At 42.8% G+C, this 20,161-nt stretch overlaps 1 protein-coding gene across 1 annotated transcript in view; it reads right to left on the bottom strand.

Moving 5' to 3' along the window:
- The window catches only part of LOC116971342 (glycine receptor subunit alpha-3-like), a 144,517-nt gene extending 130,987 nt beyond the window's left edge, over positions 1-13,530 (bottom strand). Inside the window, 1 exon segment of the mRNA XM_033018450.1 lies at positions 13,412-13,530. Coding sequence (XP_032874341.1) covers positions 13,412-13,490 — 79 coding nt within the window. The 5' untranslated portion in view covers positions 13,491-13,530.
- Positions 13,531-20,161: the final 6,631 nt, after the last annotated feature.

The raw sequence follows: 20,161 nt of genomic DNA, 5'->3' as shown, positions 1-20,161 counted from the left end.
AGAAAGGTCTCGACCAGAAACATCACCTATTCCTTCTCTACAGAGATGCTGCCTGTCCTACTGAGTTACTCCAGCATTTTGTGTTTAAATTCAGATTAAACCAGCATCTGCAGTTCCTTCCTACATCCTTCAACGTATCCATGTTCTCCTGAGATGCTACCTGACCCACTGAGTTACTTCAGCACTTTGTGTCTTCTTTTAAAACTTAAGTTAGTTATCAATGCAGGGCCTTAACCACTGTAGAGCAAGATCCTTGGTGGAGGAAATGGCAAAAAGCATTTCACTTCATTACACCTCGGTGTATGTGAATGTGACCAATAAAATACCTTTGATACTTTGATACCTTTGGAGTCTGAGGAGAATCATGAGGGGAACGCTAAATAGGCTTTTTACCCAGAATAGGTGAATCAAGAACCAGAGGACATAGGTGCAAGGTGAGAGGGGAAAGATTTAACAGGAACCTGAGGGGCAATTTTTTCCACACAGAGGGCGGTGAGTTTATGGAACGAGCTGCCAGAGGAGGTAGTTGAGGCACGTACTATGACAAAGATACTTGGACAGGTACATGAATAGGAAAGGTTTAGAGGGATATGGGCCAAACGTGGCGAGGTGGGACTAGCGTAGATGGGACATCTTGGTCGGCATGAGGAAAGGATGCTGTATGACTCTAGAGTCATAGTCATGAAGTGATACAGTGTGGAAACAGGCCCTTCGGCCCAACTTGCCCACACTGGCCAACATGTCCCAGCTACACTAGTCCCACTCGACTGTGTTTGGTCCATATCCCTCCAAACCTGTACCTGTCTAACTGTTTCTTAAATGTTGGGATGGTTCCAGCTTCAACTACCTTATCTGACAGCTCATTCTATACACCCACTACCCTATGACAAAGATGCCAAGAAAAATAGAATGCCTCAAACCACAAAACTGACATCAGACTAAAAGAAAATTGAGGTAAATGAGGGTGTGAACACTGGGAATAAGTTCTTTTAAATCTATTTGAGAGAAGAGGTGGTGCCTCGGTTTCATGTCCTCCAAAAGGTGGCACCTCGGAATGTGCGGACATGGTGGCGCAGCGGTAGAGTTGCTGCCTTACAGTGAAAGTAGCGCCGGAGACCCGGGTTCGATCCCGACTACGGGTGCTGTCTGTACGGAGTTTTTACATTCACCCTGTGACCGCGTGGATTTTCTCCGAGATCTTCGGTTTCCTCCCACACTCCAAAGACGTACAAGTTTGTTGGTTAATTGGCTTGATGAGTGTAAAAATTGTCCCTAGAGTGTGTAGGATAGTGTTAATGTGCGGGGATAGCTGGTCGGTGTGGACCCAGTGGGCCGAACGGCCTTTTTCCGCGCTGTATCTCTAAATCTCTCTAAACTGCTGTGGTACCGTGTGGGATAGATGGTATGATTCAGTAGAAACATAGAAACATAGAAAATATGTGCAGGAGGAGGCCATTCAGCCCTTCGAGCTAGCACCGCCATTCATTGTGATTCAAGGAGATGACCCATTACAATAGACATTAGACAATAGACAATAGGTGCAGGAGTACGCAATTCGGCCCTTCGAGCCTGCACCACCATTCAATGTGATCATAGGCTGATCATCCACAATCAGTACCCCGTTCCTGCCTTCTCCCCATATCCCCTGACTCCACTATCTTTAAGAGCCCTATCTAGCTCTCTCTTTAAAGTATCCAGAGAACCGGCCTCCTCTGAGGCAGAGAATTCCACAGATTCACAACTCTCTGTGAGAAAAAGTGTTTCCTCGTCTCCGTTCTAAATGGATTACCCCTTATTCATAAACTGTGGCCCCTGGTTCTGGACTCTCCCAACCTCCGTACAGACAGCACCTGTAGTCAGGATCGAACCCGTGTCTCTGGCGCTGAAAGGCAGCAACTCTACCGCTGCGCCACCATGCCGCCCACTCGGCCGTCCTCTTCAATTTCAACTCTAGTTTCCCACAAGGTCCAAGGATGCACTTGGCCATGCCCTGGAGATGAAACCACCTTAATGTGCTTTAAGACCACCAACACCTCCCCTTTGGTAATTTGTATATGGTCCAGACATCATATGTAGGAAATAACTGCAGATGCTGGTTTAAACCGGAGATAGGCACAAAAAGCTGGAGCGACTCAGCGGGTCAGATAGCATCTCTGGAGAAAAGGAATAGGTGACGTTTCGAGTTGAGATCCTTCTTCAGAAGAAGGGTCTCGACCCGAAACATCACCTATTCCTTTTCTTCAGAGATGCAGTCTGACCTGCTAAGTTACTCCAGCTTTTTGTGTCTATCTTCAGTCCAAACACCATAACTGATTTTCCTCATTACCTTAGCTTCCATGATCTCTGCAGTAAAAACTGATGAGAACCATTCATTAAAAATTTTATGCACTCCACACTGAAATGGCCATGCTGATCTGTCCGACGTCCTTCTCTCCTAATCTCTCTCTGCCCATCCTTTTGCGCTTAATATGCCTATAGAATCTCTATTGATTTTTTACCTTGACTGCCAGATCCATCTTATGCCTTCCTGTTGCTCTCCTGATTTCCCACTTGTATACCCCCACCCCATGTACACTCGTAGAGGAAGTTATGGAGTCATAGATAGAGTCATAGAGTTATACAGCATGGAAGCAGACTGACCAACATGTCCCATTTACACTAGTCCCATCTGTCTGCATTTGGCCCATATCCTTCTAAACCTGTCCTATCCACGTACCTGTTTAAATGTTTCTTAAACATTGCAATAACGTAGGAATCGTAGGAAAATGACGATTCAGGTACTCCAAGCCGCGGAGTGTGTTCGACCATTCATGGCCCCGACCACGGGTGAACAAGGGAGGAGGACTGGCTGAACTTTGTTGCCTTCCACCACAGTGAAGAATACTGTGGTGGATGATTGTGTTAAATCTTATTGTGTATTGTGTGTTCTTTTTAAGTGTATCGCTGCTGGCAAATTCATTTCACTGCACCTTCGGGTGGATGTGACGACTAAAATTGACTTTGACTTTCGACCTTGACTTTGCAATAGTCTCTGCCTCAAATACCTCCTCTGGCAGCTCGTTGCATATACCCGCCACCCTTTATGTAAAAAAGTTACCTCTCAGGTTCCACACCTTAAACTTATGTCCTCTGGTTCTTGATTCGCCTATTCTGGGTAAGAGATTCTGTGCATTTACCCAATCTATTCCTCGCACAATTTTGTACACCTCTATAAGATCACCTTTCATCCTCCTGCATTCCAGGAAATGGAGTCTAAGCCTGCTTAACCTCCCTATAACTCAGATCTTCGACTCCTGCCCACATCTTCAAAAATCTTCTCAGCACCCCTTGCAGCTAGACAACATCTTTCCTATAACCCGGTGCCCAAAACTGAGCACAATGCCGTACACCAGTTCTATCCTATAAACCATTTACAGATGCCAATTAACTTGCAACTCTCATTGTGGGTGACTCTGCTGTTAAAGATATGAGAAGCTTTTGCAGTAAGAACACCAAAGTTTTATGCTTCCCCAAGGACATGGTAACTGACATGAGAGAAAAAATCATAGATATCGTGACTGAGCACCCAACGGTGAAATACATCATATTGCACATAGGGTCAAATGATGTTGCGAAACAGCAGTCTGAAGTACTGAAGCAAGACTTTATTGATCTGCTAAACACAGTCAGCTGTCTGAACATTGAAGTGTCCATCAGTGGGCCACTGCCGCCGGTCGGAAAAGGAGTCGAGAAATCTTCAAGACTTTTGAGTCTTAACACATGGCTTTCAACTGCATGTGCCCTCCTTTCAGTTACTTTTACTGACAATTTTAACTTTTTCTGGGATCGCAGACATCTTTTTAAAGCAGATGGACTATGCCTAAACAGGCTGGGAATACAACTTTTCATTTCAAACCTATTTTATCTCCTGCGTCACCCATCTGTTCCCTCTGCCAAGAACAGGAGACAGGAGGAATCAAAACATGAAGACGCCAAAACAAAACTCCCTGAAAGAGAACCTGTTCAGCCCCCGCCTGAAGAGAGCTTTGGCCATGACAGACATCAGCGCAGAGAGGAAGAGTCCCCACCTCCCACCCTACCAACAAATTCACCTCCCTCCACTCCCCAAACCCCATCCTGGTCACCCTTCTCTATACCCACCCTTTCCCCCTCTTCCCCTCTCTTGGAGTTCACTGACCATATGAAACAGCTGGTCACTGCTGGAACCAAATTCACACCCAGCCCTACTCCCAGGTTCCGTCCCTCAAATGCCCCACTGCCCCCTCTCCCACCATTGGCTCTAAGTCCTCATCGAGTTCTGGCAAAATCGCCAAAGGAACGACCTGCACCACCCCCACCTTTGCAAGGAGGGCAGAATCATCCTCTGTCTCCACAGCCTGATAACAGTACAGCACATTCCGTTACTTGTGTACAAAATACAGCAAGCTCTAACCGATATGTGCTGGGCTCAGGCTACAGGACAGATTGCACTCATGACTTTTTCCAGGATAAGTCGGGGCCCAACACGCTGGTAGCTTGCTCAGTTCCAGTCTTAATAAGTAAACGAAAAAAGCAAAACAAGATGCACTCAACTTATTCTGCTAATTTATCGAATTTAGCACCCATTCCTCATCAGCCACAGTCAGCAGATAATGATTTTAACACACTAAACCTAGCTTTATTAAATGTCAGGTCTTTGGCAGGAAAAACATTTTTAATCAATGATTTTATTATCAGGCACGATCTTGATTGTCTGTTCTTAACTGAAACCTGGTTAGATCAAAACAACAGTGCTGCTGTTCTTATTGAATCAACTCCTCCCAACTTCAGTTTTATAAGTGAGGCCAGAGTGCATAAGAAAGGAGGAGGAGTGGCTGTTCTGTTTAATGATTCCCTCCAATGCAAGCAGATATCTTATGGAAACTTTGCCTCCTTTGAATATGTGGCTGTTAAGTTGAACTCTTCTTCCCGAGTTATGTTCCTAAATGTCTACAGGCCACCTAAATACTGTGCAGCCTTTTTTGACGAATTTTCTGAACTACTGTCTACAATCTGTATTGACTTTGACTGTGTAGTTATTGTTGGTGATTTTAACATTCATGTTGACAAACTCCATGACAAAGGGACTAAAGAATTGTATTGTGTCATTGATAATTATGGACTGAATCAGCATGTGACGGAGCCCACACACAACAAAGGTCACACTCTGGACTTAGTCATGTCCAAGGGTGTTAGCATTTCTAAGGTTGTTGTGATTGATGCTGCCCTCTCTGATCATTCATGTGTTTTCTTTGAGAGTGCTATCTCTGTGCAGACTAATGTTCAAAGAAAAGTTAATCACAAAACGGTACATAGCAGAAAACACCTGTGGAACATTTATTCAGGCTTTCTCCTCCACGCCCACTCTCCCTTGGGTCTCAGTAAATGAGCTTGTCGATAATTTCAATGTGAAAATTACAAATATTATTGATGCCATTGCACCCACTAAGGTGAAAGTGGTCCCTGGCAAAAATAAGTCTCCATGGAGAAAAGCCACGTTGGTAAAAATTGAAAAAAGAGAGTGTCGTAAAGCTGAACGTAGGTGGCGGAAAACAAATCTCCAGGTTCACTATTACATTTATAAAGAAAGACTTCGAATCTACAACTTGGAACTGAGAAATGCAAGGCAATCCTTCTTCTCTGACATCATTGCCAAAAACAATAATAATGCACGGGCCTCGTTTACTACTGTCGACAGGCTAACAAACCCTCCTGTGTCAGTAGCCCCTGAACTGCTTTCCACAAGGGCCTGTAATGAATTTGCCTCCTTCTTCACCGACAAAATTCAGAAAATTAGGCAAGCAGCCAGTGCCTCCACATCAGGTGCAGGACATGTGTTGTCCATGTGTCCACCTATAATCAATTCAAATACCATGACACAATTTTATGTTATTAACCATAATACCTTGGAGGACACTATACAACATTTGAAATCCTCCTCCTGCTGCCTCGATATTCTACCAACAGGCCTTTTCAAAGGTGTATCAATCTGCATGACCTCAGACCTTCTACAGATTGTAAACACGTCCCTTCTCTCAGGTGTCTTCCCACAGGCCCTGAAAACTGCTGTTATCAAGCCTCTCTTAAAAAAGAAAAACTTGGACACTTCACTACTGGACAATTATAGACCAATATCAAACCTCCCATTTCTCAGTAAAATCATTGAAAAAGCTGTTTTTAAGCAGCTGAACAATTTCATGTTAATGAACAGCTGTTTTGATGTCTTCCAGTCAGGATTTAGACCACACCACAGCACCGAGACGGCTCTTGTTAAGGTCTTCAATGACATTCACTTAAACACAGACAATGGCAAAATTTCAGTCTTAGTATTACTAGATCTCAGTGCTGCATTCGACACAGTCGATCACAACATATTACTAGACCGTCTGGAAAACTGGTTGGGACTTTCGGGCACAGCATTAAAATGGTTTGAATCCTACTTGAAGGACAGGGACTACTTTGTGTCTATAGGTAATTACACATCTGAGCGTGCAAAAATTACATGTGGAGTTCCCCAGGGCTCCATTCTGGGGCCTCTTCTGTTTAACATCTACATGCTTCCAATGGCTCAGATCATGAAAAACATCAAAATATGTTACCATAGTTACGCAGACGACACACAAATCTACATAACAATATCACCAGGAGACTTTAGTCCAATACAAGCACTGAGTAGATGCATTGAGCAAATCAACGATTGGATGAACCAGAATTTTCTCCAATTAAACAAAGAAAAAACTGAAATAATTGTTTTTGTAGCCAAGGAAGAACGATTAAAAGTTAGCACCCAGCTTCAAATGGTAATGCTAAAAACAACAAACCAAGCCAGAAACTTAGGAGTAGTCATGGACTCAGACCTGAACTTCAACAGCCACATAAAAACAGTCATAAAGTCAGCCTACTATCACCTAAAGAATATATCAAGGATTAAAGGACTTATGTCTCAGCAGGATTTGGAAAAACTTGTCCATGCATTTATCTTCAGCAGGCTCGACTACTGTAACAGTGTCTTTACAGGTCTCCCTAAAAAGTCGATCAGACAGCTGCAGTTAATTCAGAACGCTGCTGCTCGAGTCCTCACTAAGACCAAAAAAGTAGATCACATTACTCCAGTTCTGAGGTCTTTACACTGGCTTCCTGTCTGTCAAAGAATTGATTTCAAAATACTACTGTTGGTTTACGAAGCACTGAATGGTTTAGGGCCAAAATATATTTCTGATCTTCTGCTTAGCTACAAACCACCCAGACCTCTCAGATCGTCTGGGATAGGTCTGCTCTGTGTCCCCAGAGTCAGAACTAAACATGGAGAGGCAGCATTTAGTTTTTATGTACCACATATCTGGAACAAACTCCCAGAAAACTGCAGGTCTGCTGCAACTCTCAGCTCTTTTAAATCTAGACTGAAGACTTTTCTGTTTGCCGCTGCCTTTCAGTAAACAATACAATTTATTAATTACCTATATTGCACTGTAACTTCTATTCCTGGTTTTATTCAATTTTAAATATTTTATTTGATTGCTTTTAATTTAGTAATTATTTGATCTGAATAATCTAATAATCGTTTTACATCTAAATGTCATTTCATATGTGTTTCTTTCCAATGCTTATAATGTTTTATGTAAAGCTCTTTGAATTACCTTGTTGTTGAAAGGTGCTATACAAATAAACTTGCCTTGCCTTGCCTTGCCTTGCCTTGCAAATCTGCACATCTTTAGAAGCACCCAGTGGAAACCCATGCAGTCAGAGAACGTACAAACTCCGTACAGACAGCGCTCGTAGGCTGCTCTACCGCTGCGCCACTGTGCCGCCCTGTGATGTACGTGTTTCCTCTGGGCACTCCACTTTCCAAAGGTATGCAGATTGGTAGGTTAATTAGCCACTGCGTTTGATAGAATCTGGGGGGGAATTGTAGGACGAATTGTTTACGGGGCAAAAGGTAAAAAAAAATGATTGCTCTATTTCTTGTCATAAATTTGATGGGCCAAATGGCTTCCTTCTACGATGTAAGGAAATATAAAGGATTGAGCCTTTCCAGAAGAAGTAGCAAGCAGACAAATAACAAGCACATTAGTGGGATTGTCAAAAATTTCACCTACTGGCTATGTACATTCAAGCACATTCATTTCCACTACTGAATCTTTGATATGAACTCTGTCACAATACTGTTGGTGAAATTAATCAGCAAAGTTACTGTAATTCCAATGCACTTCCTAAAAACCTTTTCTTTAGCACAAAGCCCAATGTTGTAGCTTCTAGAAATGCGCAGACATCTACGGAGAGGCCTCACAGACCCAACGCTGAGTTTATTCCTCAGCAGAACAACATGGAAACAGGCCCTTTGGCCCACATGTCATCCGGTGTACGATCATGAGAGGAATAGATGGGGTAGAGGCACAGAGTCATTATACCCAGAGTAGGGGAATTGAGAACCAGAGGGCATAGGTTTAAGGTGAGGAGGGGGGAGATTTAATAGGAACCCGAGGGGCAACATTTTTTACACAAAGGGTGGTCGGTGTGCGGAATGAGCTGCTGGAAGAGATAGTTGAGGCAGGTACCATCACCATGTTTATGAAACATTTAGACACGTACGTGGATTTGAGGGATATGGGCCAAACATAGGCAGGTGGGGCTAGTGTAGATGGGACACGTTGGTTGGTGTGGGCAAGTTGGGTTGCAGGGCCTGTTTCCATGCTGTACGCATCTATTGCTCTATTACTCTATGTCCATGCCGACCAAGTTGGGATATTGGACTGCTCCCGTTTGCCCGCATTTGGCTAATATCCCTCTAAACCCTTCCTATTCATATATTTGTCCAAACATCCTTTAAAAATCAGAATTGTATCCAGTATCTCAGGTTGCCCCGGAGGTCTCTCTTAAATCTCTCCTCTCTCACCTTAAAAGCTTTTGTTTCATATTTATTTGTTCTATTTCTTTTGTCTGAAACTATGCATATTTTACGGTGAAAGTTTAGACGGAAGCTCTCTTTTGACCCATTGCCTCCCACTTTCACCTTCACATAACTTTCCGTCGTACGCCTTTGTTCACATAACCCTCTATTTCCCATCTCACTATCTCTTGACATTTTAATCTCTAATCTTTCCCAATTGAGATAAAAGGTCATTGACACATTCATAAAGAAGGGTCTGAAGAAGGGTCTCGACCCGAAACGTCACCCATTCCTTCTCTCCAGCCATGCTGCCTGTCCCTCTGAATAATTCCAGCATTTTGTGTCTATCTTTAGTTTAAACCAGCATCTGCAGTTCAGTCCAACACATTAACACATTAATGGATCTGTCCACTTAGGCGATTTTTTCGGCAACTGCCGGTGACTGTCATAGCCATAGCAGGTCGCCGAAAAACCGGCGACTGGACTAATTGTATTGTATTTGTATTGTATTTTAATGACCACACAGCCAGGCTGGTGGAATTTGGGTTGTCAGCAGCGATACAATAATAAAGAACACACAACCACAATAAAAATGTAACACAAACATCCACCACAGCATTCATCACTGTGGTGGAAGGCACAAAATTTGGCCAGTCCTCCTCCATTTCCCCCCCGTGGACAGGACCAGAGTCCAGAGTCAGTCCAGGATCGTCTCTTCCTCACCGGAGACCGCGGCTTTAAGTTGTTGTAGGCCGCAGGCCGGCGGTCGAGATTTAAAGTCTCCGCCGCAGCCAGAAGCACCGTAGACTGCAGGGCCGGCGGTCGAAGCTCCCCTCCAGGGGTGATGGTAAGTCCATGCCGGCCTGTCTCACTTGGGCTAATGGGCCTGTCTCACTTGGGCGACCTAATCTGCGAGTTCTGGCGAATTTGCCCTCGACTCATACTCGCAGCATGGTCAACACAAGGTCGAAGGAGGTCTTCATAACTCTCCCTCATGCTCGAAAGTAGTTCCCGCGGTTTTTTCAATATGTTAAAAAATGCCCGCGAGTAAAAAAAGGTCACCATGGAAAAAATCGATACTTTGTTTACTCGTAGGTTTAGTCGTAGTAGGTCGTAGTAGGCCGTAGTAGGTCGGCATGTTAGTCGAAGGTAATCGACGGTAGTCGAAGGTAGTCGTAGATAGTCTTCATCATAGTCGAAGGGAGGTCGCAGGAGATCGAAGGAGGTCGTCTTCACTCTCCACTATTCGGTGTCCAATTTTCCCGAAGTTAGTCATAGCTAGGCATAGCTATTTGAAGCTAGTCTTCAACATAGTCGAAGGAGGTCGAAGGAGGTCTTCTACATAGTCGAAGGAGGTCTTCAACATGACATTTTTTCAAACTCTCCTGAACTCTTCTAAACTCACCAATTAGGTCGCCCAAGTGGGACAGGCCCTTTAGGCAATGTTTTAGGTGACTGCCGCCTGAATACGATATTGAAATTCACCGGTCAGCACCGGCGACAACCTACGTCACCTGTTGACAACTGATGACATCCTGGTGACTGCCTACGACATCCCGGCGACTGCCTACATTAACCTGCCGACAACCTATGACAGCACCTACGTCAAGCTACGCTCATTTGGCGTCAAAGCCAAGGTCGCCACTGTCACTGAAAAATTGGAACATGTTGGAAATTTTTTTGGCGACCAGAAAGACGCTATGCCTATTTGGGCGACTGAGGACACTACTCACAACCATACAGGCGACACCCCGGCGACCACCGGCAACCATGTGGCAACCATGTGGCGACCGCATAGTCTCCTGTCGTCGCCTAAAAAGTCGCCTTAGTGGGCTAGGCCCATTACTCTCTCTTTCTCTCTCCACCCCTCTGCCCTTCCCCACATGCTGCCTGACCTCCTGAGTATTTCCAGCATTTCTGTTTTTTTTTGTTTTTTTTTTAAATTAGAAGTACAATAGTATGGTACCATAGGTACCTAGTATATATTGGCATGTTACAATTCATGTACAGCTTCTTATTATTTTTATTTTAACAATAAAAAGGAGACAGAGAAAGAATTGAAAAGAAATAGAAATGTGTGTGATATCAGAAAGTGAGAAAAGGAAAATGAGAGAAGAAAGAAAATGAAGAGAAAAGAAGCAGAGGTAGAAAGCAGAAGAATAAAGGAGAGATAGCTATTTGTTATTGTTGACCACCATTCACCCAGTCCTGAAACGGATCTTTTCTACGTTTGTATTGCACCATATGCTTCCAAGAAGTCGACAAATGGAGACCAAATCCTTTGGAATTGGTCTACTTTGTCTGTTAGGAGGAATCGTATTTATTCAAGATGTAGGGTTTCCAACATGTTTGAAATCTACATCTTAAGCGTTGGTATCGATTTATTTTTCCAAAATGTCAGTATAAGTTTTTTTGCCGTTATTAAACCATAATTAAGAAATGATTTTTGAAACATATTCAATTTATTCTCGTCTTCCATTAATCCAAATATAATCAATTCAGTGTTAGGATCAAGTTTTATCTTAAGTAATTTTGTGAAAATTTCAAAGATTTCGCTCCAAAATTTGTGTAATTTTATACAAGAAACAAAAGAGTGTGTTATAGTGGCATCCTGAAATAAACATTTATCACAAATGGGGGAAGTATTTGGGTAGAATTTGTGCAATCTAGTTTTCGAATAATATAATCTGTGTAGAATTTTAAATTGAATTAAATTATGTCTTGCATTAATCGAACATTTATGTATATATATCAAGTGTTTTTCCCAAATTTCTTTCAGGATGTTTATCAATAATTCTCGTTCCCATTCTTCTCTAAGTGCCTCTGTCTGTGGTAATTCTATATTTAAGATACTATTGTATAAATATGATATTAATTTCCTTGATTCATCCTTATTGTTCATTGCTTCTTCCAATGAGTCTAGAGTTAAAGTTTGGTATCCTTATATATTAGTTTTCAGGAAGTCACGGATCTGAAGATATTTAAAGTATTGGTTATTTTTCAGCTTGTAATTTGATTGTAATTGTTGAATTGATAACAAGTTTCCCATTTCGTACATATCACCGATCCGTTTAATTCCCAGTTTTTCCCATTGGTTATATGTTTTATCAGCGAAAGATAGTTTAAATGCTGGATTATTAACTAATGGAGTTAAAAGTGATAGATTTCTTAATTTTAAAGTTAATTTTATTTGTTTCTTCTATTTCCAAATTCGTATTGTATTATGGATGATTGGGTTCTTCTTGTATATTGTGTTATTCATTATTATCGGGGAGAACAGGGTCGCTCCTATATTAAAAGGAGAACAGTCCTCTTTCTCAATTTTTATCCATTGTGACTGTTGGGCAGAACTGTCCAACCAATAGATTATATTTTTCATATGCACTGCCCAGTAGTAGTACAAAAAGTTCGGGAGTGAAAGTCCCCCAGCGTCTTTTGGTTTACACAAATGTTTTATTTGGATTCTATGTGATTTATAGTCCCAAATGAAATTTGTAATATTAGAGTCTAGATTTTTAAAGAAGTTTTTTGGTATGTATAATGGTATTGATTGGAATAGGTATAATATTTGTGTTAAAAAACACATTTTTATAGCGTTGATTCTGCCTATTAAGGACAACGGCAATGTTTTCCACAATTTAATCTGCGCATTCAATTTAGTTAATAACGACATGAAATTAGAATTAAATAATGATTTATATTTTCTAGTAATTTGGATACCCACGTAGTTAAAAATTTCTGTTGCAATTTTAAAGGGAAATTTTAATAAATGTGTCGATTCTTGAGGTTTTAACATCATAATTTCACTTTTATTCCAGTTTATTCTATAACCTGATAAAGATCCGAATTCCTCTATTAAGTATAATAAATTTGGTAAACTAGTTTGCGATTTTGTGATGTATAAAAGTATATCATCTGCGTAAAGTGAGACTTTATTATTTGAATCTTTGGTATTGTATTCCCCAATATTCGGATGAGTTCTTATACTTTCTACTAAGGGCCCTATCACAAGGGAAAATAGCAGGGGTGATAGCGCACATCCCTGTCTATTGCCCCTTGATAATTGGAATTTTGAAGATAACATATTATTGGTTAGTATTCTTGCCGTCGGCTTGTCATATAATAATTTTTCCCATAAAATGAAATTCTCTCCCATGTTAAATTTTTGCAGTACTTTATACAAATAGTGCCATTCTACTTGATCAAATGCTTTCTCTGCATCCAGAGAAACAATTGATACATCTTCATCTTCTATTTTATGTGAATACATTATATTAAACAAGCGTCTCAGATTATTAAATGTGTATCTTTTAGGTATGAACCCCGTTTGATCTGGGTTTATTAATTTACTAAAATATTTACTCAATCTTCTCGCTAGAGTCTTTGCTAGAATTTTCTGATCTGTATTTAAAAGTGCTATAGCTCTATATGAACCTGGTTCTTCTGGGTCTTTATCTTTTTTAGGTATAGGATTTCTGGTTTTTATACCATTATGTTGTAAATTACCTTTAAAGTTGGGTCTGATCCTTGCATCATATCCTGAAGTCCTTCCCATCAGTTTGTCCAGGAAGTCAGACGGAGACATTGTTACTGTATGAGTTCTAGAACCTTCTATTTCCTTGGTCGCCACCAAGCTGAAAGCAGACACATAAACCTGAAATGTGGTTAAAACTATTGAGGCAGATTTTTCACTGCAAGCACACCCTGATTTATCAAAGGAGTACGTTTCATCAACACTTACGTAAGGAAAGTTTAACATAAATCTGCTTCCAAGATAGCGCCCAACACAGGCGACTATTTGCGTGCTGGCCACAGAGGCAGATCCACATCTCACATTACAATCGCTCCACACTCTTCAATCTGCATTCCTACAGCAACAGGGCTGCACGGCGGCGCAGCGGTAGAGTTGCTGCCTTGCAGCGTGTTCGATCCCGACTACGGGTGTTGTGTGTACGGAGTTTGTAGGTTCTCCCCGTGACCTGCGTGGGTTTTCTCCGAGGTCTTCGGTTTCCTCCCACACTCCAAAGACGCACAGGTATGTAGGTTAATTGGCTTGGTAAATGTAAGAATTGGCCCTAGTGGGTGTAGGATAGTGTTAATATGCGGGGATCGCTGGTCGGCGCGGACCCGGTGGGCTGAAAGGGCCTGTTTCCGCGCCGTATCCCTAAACTAAATTAAACTAAACTAAACTAAACTAAACATCAGTCAGTAAGTCTGAAGAAGGGTCTCGACCCGAAACGTTGCCTATTTCCTTCGCTCCATAGATGCTGTCTCACCCGCTGAGTTTCTCCAGTATTTTTGTCTACCTTCGATTTTCCAGCATCTGCAGTTCCTTCTTAAACTAAACATTTCCTACTTTAACTACATACTGTAAATGGATCGATTGTAATCATGTACTGTCTTTCCCCTGTCTGGTTAGCACGCAATAAAAAGCTTTTCACTGTACCTCAGTGCACGTGACAATAAACTAAACTGAAACTGTAAGTCAGAATCACTATCGCCATTCCCTGCCTAAAATAAATTTGTTGAGTCTGAGGAAGGGTCTCGACCCGAAACATCACCTATTCATGTTGTCCTGAGATGCTTCCAGGCCCACTTAGTTACTCCAGTACTTTGTGTCTGTCACTGAGATTTAAATATCAAATAAGATTTAAAATGTTCTAAATAAGAATTTAAAATTTACAGTTTGGCTTTCTTCCCAACCAATTGTTCAAGCGCTTTTGATTGCAACATGCACCTTAATTTAGTTCAACAAAGAAACTGACTTTCAGATTTTGTAAGTCATTTGTATGCTGTCTGATTTTGGCTTATTTTACTTTGGGCACTGTCCTCTGATTTGTCCTGTGCTTTGATCAAATTGGAAATTATCCAATTTGGAGAGTGACAAATGTTACTCCCTTGACCAACAGAGGGGGAATAAGTCTGGTGACTTCAGGCCAGTCTATTTAACCTCAGTGTCAGGAAAGTTTTTACTAACTGATCTGGGTCAAGACCAACAACTAGAGAGCGGTCCTGAGCTACTATCTACCTCACTGAAGACCCTCAGACTATCTTTAACTGGACATTACTGGACTTTATTTTGCACTAAACCTGTTATTCTCTTTATCATGTGTCAGTACACTGTGGATGGTTCGAATGTAATCTTGTATTGTCTTTCCGCTGACTGGAAAGCAAGCAACAAAAAGATTTTCATTGTACCTCGGTACACATGACAATGAAGGGAACTAAATTAACTAATAGTCACTTGGAGCGACATAGATTATTTATGGCACGACAGCACAGATTTATGAAAGGAAAATTGCATTTGATAGATAGCAATTCTGATAGACTCTTTTGATTACATAGAGATGATGAGGATAATACGGTCAATGTGATGTAAATGGACTTCCACAAGGTTTTTAATAAGATGCCAATAGCAGGAATATCTGCAATGTTGACGTGTGAAAAGAACTTTGATAAACTGTTGGCCAAGTGGCAGAGAACATGGGGTTGTGGTGAATGTGTGTTCTTTGGATGAAAGGAATGTGTATAGTGTGGCGGACTGAGCCATTTTGGTATCGAACCTTCGTTGGTCGGGCTCGAACTCTCGCGTGGACCGGGCATGATCCACTCCAACTAATCACGGGGTCAGGGGGGTGGGCCGTTAGGCGCGTGGAATTCGAAGGATTGGCGGTTGGAATTTGAAGGTCAGCGGTTGGAGTTTAACTCGTGTGTGTGCTCACGAGCGACGGCACAGTAGTAGTTAAATATTAACTTAATGCGTGGCGGGTCTGTATCGGTTAATTGATAAACGGAGTGTTCACACGACACGTGAATCTCCATAATAGTGTCATTCTCCAGGGATCAGTATTGGGGACATTGTATTTTCGATCTCCGTTAATGACCAAACCTTGCAGTGCAAGTAAAGGGCCTGTCCCACTTTCACGAGATAATTCACGAATTCTCCCGCATCTTCCCCTTGATTTAAACTCGCAGAATGTTCGTAACGAGTTCGTAGGAGGTCATAGTTCATAGATATATCGTAGCGGCTCGTTATGCCAGCCGTAGGTACTCGTGGCATCAGGCAAGTCGGGACGTTTTTTCCAGCCCAATAAAAAATGTCCACGAGTAAAAAAAATGGTCGGGATGAAAGAAAGTGCAACTTTTTACTCATAAGTAGGGCATTGAAATATTCGTAGACATACTCATAGGAGTTTGTAGGAGTTGGTGAACATGGTCGTGGAAGGTCGTAGGAGTTCGTAGATTACCACGATCTTGATTTATTTTTAGGTCCTTTAAACTCGGCTGAGGTTTTGAATGAAGTCGTGAAAGTGGGACAGGCCCTTTACCACTTCCACCTTTTTGTGAATGACGGAACTCGTGGCAGTGTATCATTGTCGGTGCGGGCTCAGTGGGTGGAAGGGCCTGTTTCCAATCGATTAATCAACATGCCAAGGACAGTGATAAATTGCAACAGGACATCAACAGGCCGGTAGAATGGGCAAACACATGTCAGATGAGCTTTGTGAGGAATAATGAGGGGAGGTGATATGAACTAAAGATTTCCGGTTTAAAAGGGATGAATCGGTAGCGTGATCTGAAGATAGATATGGGCGGATATCATTGGACGTGACACGGTAGGTTGAGAAGGCAGTTTATAAGGTGTAAATGACCGAGTTTTATCAATAAAGATAGACTCTAGTACAGCACGGTGTCTAGAGTCGGCGCAGCGTTAGAATTGCTGCCTTATAGCGCTTGCAGCACCGGAGACCCGGGTTCGATCCCGACCATGGGTGCTGTCTGTACAGAGTTTGTACATTCTCCCTGTGACTTTATGTAGGTTTATTCCGAGATCTTTCGTTTCCTCCCACACTCCAAAGACGTACAGGTATGTGGTTTGAGGTTAAGTGGTTTAGTGTATGTGTAAATTGTTCCTAGTGTGTGTCAGATGGTGTTAATTGGTTTGCAGGTTAATTGGCTTGGTATAAGTGTAAGTTGTCCCTTGTGTGCGTAGGATAGTGATAATATGCAGGAATCACTGGTCGGTGGGCCGAAGGGCCTGTTTCTGCACTGTATCTCTAATGTAAACTAAATTCATGCTTAACTTTCATGAAATACAGGTATGGCCTCCACTGGTCTGATGTGATCATTCCTGCTCACCTCATTACAAAGAGGATGTGTAGGCTTTAAAGAAGTCAATAAAAGATTGACAAGAATGGTTCCTGAGATGAGGAATTACGTTTACAAGGATAGATTAAGGACAGCTGCGATTGTTTTCTACAGAGAGGAGCAGGGTGAGGGGAGATCTGGTGCAGGGTCTTGACAGAGTATCATACTACAAATGCGGCCTGACCTGCGCCTTATAGAGCCTCAGCATTACATCTCTCAATAAGGGAATGAAGACAAAGAATCTTTTTACACAGTAGTTGCAGACATGGTGGAATCAGGTTTGATTGTGGCCTTCAAGAAGAAAATGGATAAATATATAGTGGTGGGGAGAATTGCAAAGTAACAGAAGTGGTTGAAATGAGTGCGTAGGGCTTGTACAGACACGATGGGCCAAATGGTCTCTTACTCTGCTACAACCTTCTATTCCACTCTGGCGAGCAGTACAGTTGCTGCCTTAGAGCACCAGAGACCCGGGTTCGATCCTGACCTCGGGTGCTGTCTGTACTTAATTTGTACATTCTCCTCGTGACCAGGTGGGTTTTCTCCAGGTGTTCTGGAATCTTCCCACATTCCAAGGCTTTTAGGGTTAGTGGCTTCTGTACATTGTCCCTAATGTGTAGTAGAACTAGCATAGAGGTGGTTGCTGATCGACGTGGACTCAGTGGGCCGAATGGGCCTGTTTCAATGCTATATCTCTAAACAAAGCTAAACTATGATTACTCGTTTTCACTGTGTCCAGCTTGCCTGAAAATGGCTCAAGCCATAACTTGTGTTTTCCTTCATGCAGATATAGAATATGGGAACATGGATCAGTACAGCATGGGAACAGCCCCTTTGGCCCACAGTGCCCGCACCAAACACGATGACAAGATAAACTAATCTAATCTGCACGCATGTGATTTATAATTTCCTTTATCATTGTTACTTTTTGCATATCTATAATTCGTTAATCTTTATCTCTCTATATCATCGTCTTTATCTCTCGTTTCCCTTTTCCCTGACTAGTCTGAAGAAGGCTCGTGCCCTGAAACGTCATCCATTCCTTCTCTCCAGAGGTGCTGCCTGTCCTGCTGGGTTACTCCAGCTTTTTGTGTCTATCTCTGGTTAAAGACCACAGACACGCCACTATTTGGCTAAAGACCATAGATTCACCATCCTCTGGCTAAAGAAGCTGCACTTGTTAATAAGATGGACGTGGCTTACAGTGGTGCGGAGAGGCAGAGCAGCGGTGGCGGACATTGACACATCACCTGGCCGGGTCGACCCCTGCATCTCTGACCCATGCCACCCACAGGCCAATGGGGCTTTATGGCCAAGTTAAGATGCTAACATGATTTTGGTATAAAATTAGACTTGAAGGAAGAGGTTGAGCAGGCTAGGACTTAATTTAAGTTTAATTTAAGAGTTTAAACCATGCATCCGTGGTTCCTTCCTAATTCCCCTCAATCCCTGCATATCCATATCCCGATCTAAAGAGCTCTTTAAAGGCCACCACTTTATCTGAAACGTGAGAAAAATAAGCAGGAACGGGTTGCTCAATTCTCTTGTCTGTTTCACGTCGTCGTGGTTGATGTTTGATCTCAGTCCCAGCTCACTTCAAAATTTAATCAAAATTAAAATCTGCTTTCGATCCTGCCCAGACCTATTTAAACTCTGCAGACTCTATAATTTGTCACACGCACCTTTATTTATGCTTGGGCAGCTTACTTGGCAGCTTACTGCAGCAGTGGTATGAATGCTGATTTCAAGTAACTCCAGCACTCCCTCCTCTCCCCCCCATCGCCCCCCCCCCCCCCTCGCCCCCCACCCTAGTCGCCCCACCAGTTCCACTGGTCATATATCCGTCCAGTTATCACGCCTTCCACAACTAACATGGGCCACTATAGACTCCACCCTTCCTAAGGTAGACAAAGGTGCTGGAGAAACTCAGCGGGTGCAGCAGCATCTATGGAGCGAAGGAAATAGGCAACGTTTCGGGCCAAAACCCTTCTTCAGACTGATGTGGGGTGGGGAGAAGAAAGGAAAAAGGATGAGGAGGAGCCTGAGGGCTGAGGAAGAGCTAAGAAGGGGAGGAGACAGCAAGGGCTACTGGGAATTGGTGAATTCAATGTTTATGCCGCTAGGGTGCAGACTGCCCTTCCTAAGGTCACCTGTTGTCAGCCCTGATTTGCTCTGGCCTTTTCTCACCTCCAGTTTACTTCCTCCGCCCCCCCCCCCCTATTCCTGCCCCCCCCCCACCTCTACTTTTAGTCTGAAGAAGGGTTCCAACCCAAAGCATCACCTATTCTTTTTCTCCAGAGATGATGCCTGACCCACTGAGCTACTCCAGCATTTTGTGTCTATCTTCAGTATAAGCCAGCATGTGCAGTTCCTTTCTGCACATCATTTGTTTTTTCTCCAATGCTAATCCCTTTGCTCTTCTGTTCACCTGGCTCACTGATACCTGAGCATAATGACTCTGTTTGTCTCCTTGCTTCTTCCCTGCTCTCTCTTCCTTTGCCCCCGTCACTAATAGAGTGGATGCGGACAGGATGTTTCCTAGTGGGTGAGTCTAGGACCAGAGGCCACAGCCTCCGAATAAAAGGACGCACCTTTAGAAAAGAGATGAGGGGGAATGTCTTGAGCCAGAGGGTGGCGAATCTGTGGAATTCATCGCCACAGACGGCTGTGGGGGCCAAGTCATTGGTTATTTTTAAGGCGGATATTGACAGATTCTTGATTAGTAAAGGTGTCAAAAGTTATGGGGAGAAGGCAGGAGAATGGGGTTGAGAAGGAAAGATAGATCAGCCGTGATTCAATGCTGGAGTAGACTCGATGGGCCGAATGGGCTACTTCTGCCCCTGTGACATCCCTGCGCATCCCTTTCACCAACTCCTCTGAACCGCTTGCCAACACCCTCCCCCCCATCTCTGTCCACCCATTCACAGCAACAATCCCCATGTACCTGGATTTCCTATTTTAACAACAATTTGGGAATTGCCGCCAAAACGAAAATCAAAACTTGCTCACGACTTCCGAATGGGGGAGACGAAGAACTGCAGTTTAGTGATATAATGTGGAAACGGGCCCTTCGGCCTACCGAGTCCATTCTAATCATCGATCAACCTC

This window comes from Amblyraja radiata, chromosome 3 (genome assembly GCF_010909765.2).
Source record: "Amblyraja radiata isolate CabotCenter1 chromosome 3, sAmbRad1.1.pri, whole genome shotgun sequence".
Lineage (NCBI taxonomy): Eukaryota > Metazoa > Chordata > Chondrichthyes > Rajiformes > Rajidae > Amblyraja > Amblyraja radiata.
This window is presented reverse-complemented; position numbering and strand designations above follow the sequence as displayed.